This window comes from Protopterus annectens, chromosome 3.part0 (assembly GCF_019279795.1).
Source record: "Protopterus annectens isolate FY-2018-M chromosome 3.part0, PAN1.0, whole genome shotgun sequence".
Taxonomy (NCBI): domain Eukaryota; kingdom Metazoa; phylum Chordata; order Ceratodontiformes; family Protopteridae; genus Protopterus; species Protopterus annectens.
This window is the reverse complement of record NC_056731.1, coordinates 1,619,299,557-1,619,314,640: the sequence shown is the minus strand read 5'-3', so window position 1 is coordinate 1,619,314,640 and position 15,084 is coordinate 1,619,299,557. Positions and strand designations below refer to the sequence as shown.

Sequence of the window (15,084 nt, the reverse complement as noted above, 5' to 3'; positions counted from 1 at the left end):
GTGTGTGTGTTTTCCACTCAAAAAAAAAAAAAAATTAGGATGCTGCAGTCTCAGACTCTGTAACAGTGAATTGTAATACAGCTCAGGCACACTGCTTTTAGTGAGTAGGTAAATGCAAACTGGAATTTTGTTGAGTATCACTGCTCAAACAGTATAGACACAAATCAATGTGGTATAAAGATGCTGAAAGTAACCATTATTTTGAACATTCTAGTACAGTGCAGAAGTGCAAATACCTGATTTGTTATATTTTCATTATGTTACTTAAATGTCTGCCTTGGATTTCTTTCATATATTGATTTTTTGATAACTGCAGTTTCTTTGTTTTTAGGGGAGTGGTCCCTTTCAGTCAAAGAAAAAAAATGCTTGAGAAGGCCAGAGCAAAGAGTAAAAAGCCAAAGTCCAGCACTGGTATTTCTTCAATGCCCAATATAACAGTTGGTACACAGGTTGGTTAAATGGATTAAAATAAACTTTTAATTTTGCAGTATGTTAACACTTTTTCACTCTTTGTTTGCACAGAAGTGTCCATTTAGCACATCTGTCATTGTGGATTTTATTCTTTTTTCCATTCATTTTCTTTTTCTTGCTTTATCCTTTTTGGCTTGAGTAGAGCCAGAGCTTATCCTGGAATGACTGCTGGACAGGATGCTGGGCCGTCATACGATGCTTGTATGCGCACGCACACATATTTTAGAGGACTCCAGTTTTGCTTATGTGCTTGTGTTTCGGTTGTGGGAGGTAAAGGAGTACTCGGCAAAGAATACGCAAACTTGGATTTATTTTTATTTAACTTTCTTTTATTTATTTATTTATTTTTATTTTTTTAGCCAGGTTGGTAGAGTGGCACAAGACCCTTTTGAGCAATGACCTGAACTAGTGAATCTGTTAAGAATAAACAGATAATTCAGTCCCTAACAATGCTGATTGTGGATACTGCTCGTTGCATTTTTTAACAAGCAATGCAGTATAACTTTAAAGTGGGTTGTATTGTGCTACAGTGCATAGCATTACTGTATCCAAAAATACAATATAAAATGTGTGTGAACTGTTAGGGGTCTACCATGCATACTTGTGATAAAATCAGCCAAACATTTTCATTTCAAGCCACAGTAGTGCTGTTAGAAAAGATTTGGTCTTAAGGAAAATACAGTTTAGGTTTGCAAAAACTAAGAGCATTGAAAGGTAAATATCTATGTTGCTGGTGCAGTTTGAGAAAAACCTTTTGCTAATTAAAATGCCATTCATCACTGTAATGACAAATACTTTTTTTGTCTTTGAGGTTAGAAGCTAGTTTTAGATATTGACTGTTATCACTTGGACTTGGTGTTGGGGGGGCATTGTACCTTAAGGAGCAGTATGAAATTTAGCAAAACCATTAGGAGGGTAGCACAAACTCTTATTGGTAACTGTTATGCTATTTCTAAGAACGTTGGTGGTGATGTTTGTGTTTCACTGTTGGAAGTCATTACATTTGGGTTATCTGCATGCAGGTAGCCCTCAGCCGGCCTGAATATCAAAGTCTTGGAGCTCTGCAACGGATGCTGTCTCTTCTTCCATGACGTCAGGTCGTCAGGGGTATAAAACATGCAGCCGACACCATTACATCAGTCTTTCTTGCCGCCAGGTGCCCGAAGCAGAAGCAGTTCGCAAGTGCCGGTCGGCCGACTCCTGAAATTTTCGTTTTCGAGCTTCAGAACCGAAGTCTTCGAAAAAAGTTAAGTACCCCATTGGGGTTCCTTTTTCTTGCTCGTAACTGATGTCACTAAAAGTTAACAATTGTCTTACCTGTGGAAAGCAAATTACCTCATAAAGATTTTAATTCGTACTGCATTCCTTGCTTAGGCCCAGACCACGACGTCCCTCGCTGTCACTTTTGTGCCTTATTCACCCCCTGAACTCTTCGGCTTCTGTCTATTTTCGCAGCAAATTATTTTGGCACTCTAACTATCCAAAAATGGCTTCGGTAAGCCATCCGGCTACCGATATTTTGAAAAAACGTAAGGATAAAGACAGACCGCATAGGTCCATAACTGCCGACGACTCTTCCGTTAAGCTAGTCGCCAGTTCGCCGGTACTCTGAGGTGCTTTCGCAGACCCTGATACCTGCTACTTATGATTCGCAGGCCTCTACTGAGACCCATTTGGAGTCCGGTATGCCGTGAGATGCTTCTTTGACTATGGAACCTGCGTATGTCTCTACCTTGGATGGGTCTGGAGCCGCTGTGCAGGCACTGGCTTCTTAGGGTGTATTCAGGCCTACAGATTTTCATTTTAAACCAACGCTATCTTCTTCATAAAGGCCTAAAACTCGATCCACGCCTAGAAAACCGACGTCCAAACCAAATGGTCAGGCCCATATGCCTAAAAAAACAAATGCTTAGAATGGCTGAAGAACTTCTTACTTTAATTAGGGGAAGCCAGCCTTCCACCTCTAAGAGACCTAGAACTGATTTTCCTTCTGATTCTTCTGACAGGATTCTGAAATTTTGTTTCTTTTGATTACCAGGATTTGCCCTTGTCTACCTATGAGAATTCTGATGCAGAGGATTCCATTTCCTCTGATTCCCCTCCAGAAGATTTTTATTTAGGTGAAACCTTGCACACTCTTAGGGAACATTTCTGGTGGGAAAATCAGGATTACTCTGACTCCAATAAGAGGCTTAGGGAATTCTTATTCCTCCCTCAACACAAACCTTTCACTATCCCTCCTGTTCTGGACATTGTAGATGATGCCTTCTTGGAATATAGCTGGGCCACAGACACTTTACCTCCAGCTCCCAGAAAACCTGACAGGTATTACAGAGTTAAAAAAACACAAGATTGCTGTCACCATGAAACGAACACCACGCTAGACTGCTGGAAAATACTTATCTTGTTTATTCTCCGTACATCATTCTGGTGCCTCTGCTTATCGCCTTCAAGGAATAATTCAAATACAAAATACATCTTATATACACTAGTGCCTGAAAGTATTTAATCAATTTAACACACAAATTGCTCCTTATTTTAAAGTGACACCACTTCCTCTAAATACTTATTTATTTTCTGCATGCAAAATGGTTAGTGACACTTCAATATGACTTCATTACCAACGTGTAAATACATAATTACATAAACACAACTTTTTATCATAAACCCTACCTTTCAGAAATGTCAATTTTTTATTTTGTATGTTCACATTGTATATGCCTATGTTATGACTTAACATTTTCCTGTAATGCATTATTAAAAATGTTAATGTCCTGCAACAGACTACCATTTTCTGTTTCTTTGCTTACTTGACTCTGTTGCAACCCTAACAAATGTTGGCTTTAAAAGAGTTTAGAACTAATTTGGATTTAAATGTTGTTCGACAAGCAGATAAGGGTGGCAACTGGGTGATCATGAATATTGAACAGTATGAAGGCATGGTTCAGGAGCTATTAGTGGAAGGCATATATACCAGATTATCTGGGAACCCAGTAAAAAATTTAAATGAAGATTTGTTTGAGATATTAGGAGAGAGAGGTTGGGTTTCTTGGGACCTAAAGATGTTCTAAAACTTGTAGTAAAAGAGCCCAGGGATCCCTACTTGTATGCAATTCCCAAGATCCATAAATGTTTAAAAACTGTGCCAGGTAGACCTATTATTTCTGGCATAGGTTCTTATGTGGAAAAAGTTAATTTATTTTTGGATCATCATTTTAAAGACTACTTGAACAGAGTTCCATCCCACTTTAGGAACACAGGTCAAGAATGTAAAGAGCTACTCGATTTGGAATGGAACCCAGATTATTTTTGGCGACCATTGACGTATCTGCTTTATATACAAACATTGAGAAAAGATGGGGCTTGGAAATAATGGCTAAGGTGATGGGGGAAGGCCCCCAAACGTCCTTCTTGTTGTCCCTACTTGAATTTAGTTTAACATATAATTATTTCAAGTGGAAAAATGATTTTTTTCTTCAGTGTAAGGGGCAGCCATGGGCACTGCGTTTGCACCTACTTATGCCTCCGTATATATGGGTGAATTCGAGAAGACATTTATGTATGCGAATGAATATTTTATTCATCATGTTATCTTCTACAAAGAGTTACATAGATGATCTCATCTTCGTATGTAGAGATCAACCCAGATTTGTTAGATTTATAAAACGGCTGAATGAGAATTATTATGATTTAAAATTCACTTCGGAGTGTAAAAGTAGGAGCATAACATACCTAGATTTGAATTTTATGTGAATGATCAAGGTAAAGTGCAGCACAAACCATATCGAAAGCCAACGTCAGTTAACAATTTCCTGTATGCAGAGAGCATGTATCCTCCACATTTATTAAAGGCATTGCCTTTTGGGGAATTTAAAAGAATTTTTACTAACACTTCTGAAAGGCAATTTAGGGAGGTTTTTTTTAGTGAAACCCATGAAAGATTAGCCAGCAGAGAGGGTACTCTGAGGGTGCTTTGTGGATGGCCTGAAGGAAAGTGGGTCACACAAAAAGATATAGTTGGAATTCAGGGAGAGAAGAACAAATAGTACAAGAGGAAGAAAGATTATTTTTCGTCACTAAGTTCTCTAATTTTTCTCCATTATTGGAAAAAAATTGTAAGGCAGGTATGGAACGTGGTGATTGAACATACTATGGTAGGGCTCCCTGTTTCCAAGATGTGACATTTTTGTATAGTAGCTATAATAATTTAAAGGAACTTGTTAACAAAAAGATTCAAACAATACAGATGGCAAAAGGGTTGGCACTTTCAGGTGTGTTAAATGTAAGGTGTGTGAGAGGGTTAAAAGTATGCATGGCCTGAAAATTAATGGAAAGACATATTTTGCTAGAGAGAGTTATAATTGCAATTCATGCAAGGTGATCTATATCATAGGATGCAACTGTAATGATACTTCTTGGTATATTGGGCAAACAACTAGAAAGGTTAAGGTGCATATTTTAGAGCACCGAGGGGATAGAAGAAGAAATAACTTGGAAAGTCCAGTGGCAGCTCACTTAGGTTCATAGGTTCATAGGTTCATACTAGGCTATCTGCCCGAGGGCATTTACAAGCCTAGCCCATAGTTTTGTGGCTTACGCCACCCCTTTAGTATGGGGAACTATACCCATTATTTTGCTGTGCCTCTGTTGAGCAGTGACACTGAGGTAATCCCTGGGGTATATCTGCGATCTCCCATCCATTGGTCAAGATTTCTCTTGAACAAGGCCAGCGAGGTGCTCTGCCTCACATATACCGGGATTTTATTCCACAGCATAGGGAGTCTTTGGGTGATGAATCTATCCCTCCAGCACGTCCTATTAATAGCCGTGTCGAGGTTTAAGTCTCCGCCCTTGTGGCTCTGACGGATCTAGATTTTTGAGGTGAAGCATATTCATCAAATCTGGGTTTGACATGGCCTTGTATGTTAGGCAAAGGTCACCTCTGAGCAAGCGGTGCGACTGAATAGAGCTGGAGTTCTTTCAGTCGGGCAGCATAGGACAGATGTTTGAGACCCTTTATCCTTTTGGTGAGGAACTTTGTGGCCTCTCCAGCTGCTGCAAGTGTCGGGTCAGATACATTCGAATGGGGCATTGTACTCAATCATTGGTCTGATGAGTGATGAGTATAGGGAGACTATGACCTCCCTTGATCTAGATGAGAATCCCTTCATGATAAGGTGGGCAATGTAGAAGGTCTTCCTAACTACTTTAGCTACATGGGTGTCGAATGACAGACTACTATCAACCTGGGTCCCCAGGTCCCTGATAACTTTTCTGTACTCAGTGGATTGCCACCTATTTGGTAGCTAGGGGTAACCTTGTTTTTCCCAAGGGTATGACTATGCATTTTTGGCATTTAACTTTAGGCCATGGCTCTGGCACCAGATATCCGCTTCTGTGAGACCCTTCTGAAGGATATCTGTGTCAGATGTGTTTTCTACTATGGCCCAGTTTGCAGTCATCTGCAAACTTTGTCAGCCATAACCCTCCTGTGTTTGCTTGTACTTCGGAAAAGTAGATGCCAAACAAGAGTGGGCCCAGGACTGAGCCCTGTGGTACACCACTTGACAGGCTTTGAGTCTGACATGGCGCCAGCAACTCTGACCCTGTGGGTTCTGTCACTCAGCCAGTTTGCAACCCATCTTGTGATGTATGGGTTAACATTTAAGCTGATGAGTTTTTCAATGATACCCGAGTGGGGTATTGTATCAAAGGCCTTCGCCAGATCGAGGTAGGCTGTATGGACTGCCTTTCCCTCATCAGTGGCTTTGGTGACTGTTTCGAAAAAGTCAACCAAGTTTAGAAGGCATGATCTGCCTTTGACAAAGCCAAACTGGGATGGATCCAAAGTCTGCAAATTCCCTATGTCTTTATTTATGAGGTCCATTATGATCCTCTCCATGGCTTTGCAGATAAGGCTTGTCAAGCTAATGGGCGGTAATTTCCAGGGTCGGTGGAGGCACCGCCTTTGTGAAGTGGGACCACAGTTGCAGTGCGCCACTCCTGGGTGCGTATCCAGAGGTAAGACTATGATTAAACAGCTGTCCTAGCTGTGGGTTTAATTCCTCGTTGAGTTCGTGGAGCACACAGCCGGGGACACCATCAGGTCCCATGGATGCTGTGTTTTTGCTTTGGAGAGAGCAGTTCTCACTTGGGCGTTGGAGATGTTTGGGGGCTGCAATCGCTTGGTATAGATATCTCTCCTTTGGGGAGGGGAGAAGTTTGCACTGAACCTGTCAGCCAGTATGTTGGCAATGTCTGTAGGATCAGTAATCTTCACATCATTTTGAACTAGTTCTGAGCATATCTGGGAGTTTCCTCCCAGGTTTCTAACATAGCTAAAGAAGGCCTTATGATTGTCTTTTGAGTCTTTAGCTATTTTTCTCTCAAAATTTGCTTTGGATGATTTTATGAGAGCTCTTAGTTTTTTACTTATAGTGATCAAGGGTGTCTTACCTTTTAAGGATTTTGCTCTATCTTGTAGTTGCTTCCTCCTTTTGTTGTAGAGTTTGTTTATGGCTGGGGTCCACCAGAGTGGACGCTTGCCTTTGGTACAAAGAGTCTTTGTTTTGCTTGGGATTGCCTTATCCATGCAATCCTGCAGGTGCTGGTAGAAGGCATTTGTAAGTGATTCAGCGGCTTGAGTACTGTTTTCCGTCGGCTCGGGGGCCTTAAAGGAGACCACACTAGTCTTTAGAAGTGTGAAGTCGGCTTTAGAAGTTCTTTACTGTGGTCTTTTTGTTTCAGGTGGGGGTGGGATGAGGACCTCCAGCGAGATTAGTTTGTGATCTGATCTCACCAGTGAGGGGTATACTTCCGGTGTTGAACATTGTGCTCCCATGTTCGTAATGATGAGATCAAGTATGTTTTCTCCTCTTGTGGGGATGGTGACTAGTTGTTCCATGGCATTTGAGTTTATGAATTCCAGGAACTTTTGGGCTAGGGTGTTTGGGCTTGAGTAGTGTTCCCAGTCTATATTAGGGTAATTGAAGTCACCTAGTATGATGGTGTTTGGTGATACATTTATCCTCTAGTGTTTTCAGGAAGGCCATGTGAGGTTCCTGAGTTTGTGAGGGTGGCCTGTAACATGCTACAATTTGCAGAGCAGTCTTGCCTATGGTTAATTGCACCTGGATGGTCTCCGATGCATCGTGCGTTGCCACCAGTCTTGAGGTGTGGGTGTCTTTGATGAATATGGATACCCCCCCTCCTTTCTTGGTATTGTCCGGATTTTGGGGCCGGAACGCATGATAAGAGGTAAAACCTGATAGTGCTGGGGTGCTCTCAGGAGCCTTGAACCAGGTTTCTGTCACTGCACAGACATCAATGTTCTCCATAATTGAGAAGGGCCTCGAGTGCGTGCATTTTGAGATTTAGACTTTTGGCATTGAGCAGCATTACCCTTAGTTTTTTTCCTTTTTTGTGTTCTAGGGTGGTAGGTTTAGCATTTGTGCCTTGCCTAAAAGAGGCAGTATGGGGTGGCAAGAGCCTTTGCCAATATCCGAATCCCAGGGTGACAGGTGCAAGCCGTCCCTTGCGAAGCAGCGTGGCTTGTCCAGCATGTCATCCCAGGCAGACAGACATTGGATCCCCTTTGAATGACACCAGAGTTTAAGCCAATTGTTAAAGCTGATCATCTTATCTCTGTATTGTGGCATCATTCTTGGTGAAGGTAGGATACTGCTCAAGGTCAGGGTCATACCTGCCTGGGCTACATAATCAGAGAGCTCCTCAATGTCTCTTTTCATGTAGTCCAAGGAGGTACGCCTCAGGTCGTTTACACCAGCGTGGACAATGACTGAGTCATATTTGTACCTGCTGTTGAGAGACCTGAGTGCTTGCGTTATGTGGCGGATTCTAGCGCCCGACAGGCAGCTTACTGTGACCTTCTCCTTACTCAGTCTGGTGAGCGGGACGCCAGTGTGTCTGACTATGGAGTCACCAATGACTAGTGTGTCTGGCATTGTGTTTGGCCTTAAGGGCTGTGACTGTTTGACACTCTGACTGTGAGGTCTATGTGTTGCAGGTGGTGTGTTCTGAGGTGGTGGTTGTTTGGGTGTCTGCTTTGGTGGCCTCTGCTGTTTTGGTAGATTTTTGATCAGAGCCGAGTATGTCTTTGTGTGTTTATGTGTATGATTTGAGGTTGTGATGGTACTATGTGAAACTGGTTCTATAGTGTGTGTGGTAACCTTCTCCTCCTGACTGGTCTTGCCAGTCCTATGTTGAGAGAGCTCAGCCTCCAGTTTGGCCGTATAGTTGCATCTCTCGCATGTATTTGTGTTTTGTGGGAGGAGGAGAGGGTTGTCTGTGTACATGAGGCAATTGTAACATTGCCTCAATATTCCCAGGTTCACCAGCTGAGCAGGAGAGGACACTAGCAACTGATCCCTCGACATGCTAGAAGGACTAGACAAAAAAACTTTAAAAGAGATTCCGGGGACGGAGTGACCGAGAAATGGGGTTTGCCTTTTGGGGTGCTATCTATAAGAGTGCCGTATCAAGGTAATAAGTACTGTAGGAGCAAGTGCTAGGTTTAACAGATAGAGAAAAGTCTACTTGGAGTCAAGTAGAGATGATCTTTTTAGGTATTAGAGAAAGTGCTAGTAACAGGGATGCTTAAAGGTAAGATTGAAAAGAATGCACTCTGCAGTGTGCACTAGAGAAGTTAGATATGAAAGTAGGTAACTTGAGTTTTACCTGTTTAAAAAGTTAAGGTTTAGTGGAGAGTTACTATTTTTAAAACAGCAAGATGGACTGAAAGGGGTGGTTACTTTTGTATTTTGGTACTATGAAATACTGTAGGATGGCCAATAAATTTAAATAATTGAAGGGGTGGGATTTCAAAAGTGATGGTTTTGTGATTACTCACATAAGCCAGTGAAAGTAGAGAGAAATGAGATATATGGTCAGATTAACATAAGAGGCGGGCAACTAGAAAGACAGTGGTATTTAACAAGACAACTTAAATGGGTGGGAAGGAGGGGAAATTCTGCCTGACTCAGAACAGAGAGAGCTGTGGTCTCTTTTGAAGTTTTAATATGCTGTTAAACAGAATGCAAGCAAAACACAAGGTAAAGAAAACAAACTACAGTATTCAAAATATAGAAAGGCAATACAGAAATACAAAAAATAACAGCAAACTAACCTTTCCTTCACAGCAAAGTGTAGCAGAGTCTGGATGAGCCTTTCTGGTAAAGCTCTGAAATGTTTTAGTTTACTCCTTAAATAGAAATTTTAGTTCCTAGCTCCACCCCCTCTGTTAACAAGTGATTAACCTTAAGTGACCTTTTCTGTCTTATGAATGAGTCCTTAATTAATCAGTTCTTAACTTAACTTCATGTTAAAACACAGTGGATCAGTGGGAGGGTTATTCCATAATGTGTTGGCACGACCCAATGTTAACTTTGGAAATTTTAGAGGCAAATTTAAGTTAGAATGCAAAATTATATTAAATTATGGTACATGGTACTCTAAAGGCATGAATTTAGACTGCAGTATGTAATGAATAAGGGAGAATATAAAATTTCATAGTTGGTTTGAAAATGTTTCATAATCGATTTGTGTGTAATGTTTATATATAATATGATATAACATATAATATGGTATCCAACAAACATGAACGAATGCAATATGGAATTAAATGAAAATAATTGTGTTAGTCATGTTCGCACTGGTTTAACTCTATATTCCAAGTTTATCTAGTTGATGTACGCTCGCATTTAAAATGCATCTTTTTAAGATATAGTGAATGTCAATTATTTTCTCAACAACATTTCTGAAAGGTAGGGTTTATGATAAAAAGTCGTGTTTATGTAATTATGTATTTACACATTGGTAATGAAGTCATATTGAAGTGTCACTAACCATTTTGCATGCAGAAAATGCATAGGTATTTATAGGAAGTGGTGCCACTTTAAAATAAGGTGCAATTTATGTGTTAATTGATTAAATACTTTCAGGCACTGGTCTATAAAAGGAGATGTATTTTGTATTTCAATTATTCCTTGAAGGCGATAAGCCGAGGTACCAGAATGATGTACGGAGAATAAACCAGAGAAATATTTTCCAGCAGTCTAGCGTGGTGCTCGTTTCATGGTGATAGCAATCCTGTGTTTTTTTTAAGTTATAGCGGTGTGGTTTTAGTGTTCGTGTAAAGATATTAGAGTACCTGACTCTCACAAGTTCCTGTTCAGGAATCCTACTGCGGATCCAGAGACCATTTCCCAAGGACCAAAGGGCATTAAGGCTACTGCTGCCAAAAACAATACCCCCTCTGATAGAGATTCCAGGGCCTTGGATAGATGGGGTAAGAAGGTATACACTTCTGCTACTTTGGCCATTTAGGGCCTTAAATTACCAGGTTCATATGGTAAAGTATCAGCAGCATATTTTGGGACTAGTTAAACAGTTGATTCCTGACTGTACTGAACAAAAAGAATTACAGGATTTAACGCATTCTGCTGAAGAAGTTGGTAAACATACTTTGCAATGTGGTTTTGACTCTTTAGAAGCATCTTGCAGGGCTGCTGTCACTGGGTCTGTACTTAGAAGGCATGCTTGGCTTAAGGAGCAAAACTTGCCAGATCATGTTAAAGCTAAATTACTGGATGCTCCCTTAAACTAAGACCGCCTGTTTGGCAACAAAGCAGAAGAAGTTCTTAAAAAGATGGAGGAAAAAGCTAAATCTATGCAAACAATTAAAGATTTCCTGCAAGTAGAGCCTCCCAGACTAAGTAGGCATTGGCCTTCTAAGAATTGGTCCTTTTCATTCTCTTCCAGGCCTTTTCAGTCCAAACCCAGGAACAGCAGGACCACCTAGGTTACAGTCTCAGGCTACACACAGGCCTAAGCAGTGTTGAGGGGGCTCCCACTTACAAAGATGGAAGTAGTAAGACACCCCCCTATGGAAAAATGTCACAATGACTTCACCTTAACCCTTCCAAGCCCTGCTCAACTGCCTGCTCCCTTAAGAGGAAAACTCGCCCTGCATGCAAAAAACTAGGAACTCATTACCCAGACAAATGGGTTTTAAATAGTTTTCCAAGGATACAGATTCCACTTCCACACCTTACCAACCCCAAACGGTTGGCCAGACCTACCCCCAAATCAGTGGACAGAGGCTCAACATCAGGTTCTCTGTCTTTTAAGTATCAGGGCTATTCAACCTGTCCCAGCAGAAGAAAGTGGACAAGGTTTTTACTCAAGATTTTTCCTGGTACCCAGAAAAGACAGCTCCTGGCATCCTATCCTAGACCTCTCTATTCTAAACACCTTTTTGGTAATACCAAAATTCAAAATGCTAACACTTCAACAGCTGCTCCCTATGCTGGGCAAATATGCCTGGTTGGCAACCTTAGACTTAAAGGAAGCTTACCTGCACATTCCAGTAAGGGAATCTTGCAGGAAATACCTACGCTTCAGAGCAGGCTGCATGCACTATCAGTTCTCTGCACTTCCCTTTGGCTTATCTACTGCGCCCACGGTATTCACAAAGTGTCTAGCTCCAGCCATTTCATTTTGCAGGCAGAGAAATATTCAAATATACCCATACCTGGACGATTGTCTGATTTAGGCAGAAAGCCAGGACTTGCTATTACATCTGGCATTTGTAAAGAAACTTCTACCCTCGCTGGGGTACACAATAAATGAAAAGTCTCACCTAGTTCTCTGCCAACTGATTGTATTTCTGGGAGCAAGCTTGAACACAACTTTTCAGATGGCTTTCCTCACACCAGAGAAACAAGTTTATTTGACAGCCTACTTCAAACTACTGGCCACAAAGACCCAGCTATCAGCAAGGAAAGTTCTGCAAGCCCTGGGGTTCATGGCCTCTCGCATTCTACTAATTCCATGTGCAAGACTGCATATGAGGAAACTACAATGGTATCTAAAAAGCCTATGGTGCCAACATTCTCAGGACCTGGAAACAACCATTCCTATAATTCCTTGTATAAAGACAGAGTTCCTTTGATGGGCAGAGGCCTGCCACCTCAACAAAGAGCTCCCCTTCAGTCTACCCCCTGCCGTCCAAACCCTAACAACAGACGCATCAGACTGTACATGGGGGGCTCACTTAGCAGGGCAGTGCATTCAGGACAAATTTAACCCGAGTCAGCTGCACCTGCATATCAACCAAAAATGTTAACTCTACAGAATTCCCTGACATCCTTGAAGGACCACAGCCTTCCTGGACAATTATTGGTAAAGACAGACAACACCACAGTTATGTGGTACATAAGCAGGGGTGAACCCACTTGTACCCTCTCTGCAGACTAGTCATGGCTCTGTGGAACACAGGCTTGAGCTGCCAAGTGCACCTACAAGCTCAGTTCCTGCCAGGCAAGCTAAATTTACTGGCAGACAACCTAAGCAGAAATCTCATGGACCCACATGAATGTAAACTGGAACCAAAAATATTCAGCCTCTTGAGGAACAGATGGGGGACTCCAGAAATAGACCTGTTTGCCTGCCCCCAGAACTACCAATTGGACAAATTCTGCAGAAGGACTCCCACAGTCCAGCTTGAAAAGTGGATGCCCTGTCCTTTACCTGGGAAAGCCTCTCTGTTTATACCTTCGCCCTCTGCCTCTCCTCTTGAAGGTTCTGGTAAAGGTCAAACAGGACAAACCAAGGACAATACTGATTGTTGGCCACGCCAGCATTGGTACCCCCTCTTGCGCAGTATGATACTGCTGGAGCCATGGTACCTACCTCAGACACCTTCCCTGCTGTCCCAGCAGGCGGGCCAGATTCTGCACCCTCAGCTTCAAACTCTGAACCTGGCAGCCTGGCTAATCCCTTGAGCTCTCCAATAGCATCCCTCAGTAAGCATGTGCTAGATGTTATTCTGAAAGCAAGGAGGCTTAGCACTACAAAATCTTATGCTGAAAAAGTGGAAAAGATACCATTTCTGGAGCCAAACTCGGGGTGGGTACAACAGTGCCCAGCTTACCTCATATACTTTAGTACTTAACAGAAGTGTTCCACAAGGGCCTATCCGTCTCATCAATTAAAAGTCATGCCTCTGCCATTTCAGTACATTATAATACTGAAACATCCCTCGTCTCTCGCCCCCCTGCTAAAGCAGTTCCTCAGAGGGGCCAACAATTTAAGACCCCACAGGCGAGCCCCTACTCCAGCCTGGGACCTTAACTTTGTATTGAAAAAGCTCACTCTCGCTCCATTTGAACCAGCTGCAACTGCAGAGCTGAAATTCCTTTCTTGGAAAACAGCCTTCCTTCTAGCCATCACTTCAGCAAGAAGAGTGTCTGAATTACAGGCCCTCATGGCAGTGGAGCCCTTCATTATCTTCCATGCAGACAGGGTTTCCCTCAGGACCAATCCTTCCTTTATGCCCAAGGTGGTGACTAGTGTGGCCCTAAATCAGTCCATTCATCTGCCTACCTTTTTCCCGAATCCACAAAACAAAGGTGAACGAATACTGCACTCTTTGAACTTGCACAGACAACTTAGATTTTATTTGGACAGGACCAAGCCTCTCAGAAAATCTGAACAGCTGCTAGTTGCTTTGCTGCAGTGGCAGAGGGGGAGGCCATTTCAAAGCAAACCATTTCTAAATGGATAGCCCATTGCATTAATTTCTGCTGTAAGCACCATGGAAAAACTGCCCCACAGGGGATAAGATCACATTCCACCAGGGCTGCATCTACCTCTACAGTTTTCCTCAGAGGAGTCCCTGCCATGGACATCCTAGAAGCTGCTACCTGGAGCTCTATACATACCTTCAGCAAGCATTACCACAGAGCTGGTTTTGCCACTGCAGTCTTACAGGGCTTAGTAGCTGGTCCTAATGCTCTCTAAATTCCTCCTCTCTTCCTTAGCTTTGGGAATCAACCCAAATGTAATGACTGCAACAGTGAATACACTCTTAACATCTACATTTATGGTTAAGTGTACACAACTGCACTTTGTCCCATCTCTCCTCCATTGTTGCCGGATGGGTTGGGTGCCGGTCCTCGGCTCCAACTCTGCTGAATACACTAGCTCGAAGTCTCTAACCTGGCTTGTGGCAGAATAGGTATGCCATCATGCAGTGGTGTAATTCCCCAGATCTCGTTTGCCGCTTTACGAGTTTGGATGCTTTCTCCTTGGCCATGGTCAAGTTCTTTAAAGATTCATATTTTTTTTCCACATATATAGGATTAATAATACTTAGTTGTTTAGATAGTTGTTCTTTTGTAGTTTGTGTGCTGTAGTTGAGTATAATTTAATTGTGCTACTGTGTGGTTGCTTGTTGGCCGTCGTTAGTCGCAAGGCCATTTCTGTTTTTTCTGTCAGTTTTTGTAGTGGTTTAGTTAGTGATTACTGTAGAATAATTTAGTGTGTATTTCCTCATCTGCGTATGTTAGCTCATTTTAGTTAGAGAGCTAGATACCCGTTTAACTTAGAGGGTTTGCCCTTTCTGCCCCTTTTTTGTAGCTGTACTAGCTCCGTTTAAGTTAGAGGGCAGAGCTTTTCCTGTGTTTTCCCTTTCTTCAGTAAATGTGCTTTATTATAGTGTTTTAGTAAAATATTTAACCTTTGTTTGTGTGTTAGTTTTTTTCTATAAAGGTTTAATTATTGATGTTATGTTGCCTTATCTCGCCTTCATTC

General features: G+C 42.0%; 1 protein-coding gene across 1 annotated transcript in view; it reads left to right on the top strand.

Annotated features, from left to right (window-relative positions):
- The window catches only part of UBR5 (ubiquitin protein ligase E3 component n-recognin 5), a 3,965,620-nt gene that overhangs the window by 962,525 nt on the left and 2,988,011 nt on the right, over positions 1–15,084 (top strand). Inside the window, exon 15 of the mRNA XM_044065648.1 lies at positions 332–449. Coding sequence (XP_043921583.1) covers positions 332–449 — 118 coding nt within the window. The remainder of the gene's footprint in view (positions 1–331; positions 450–15,084) is intronic.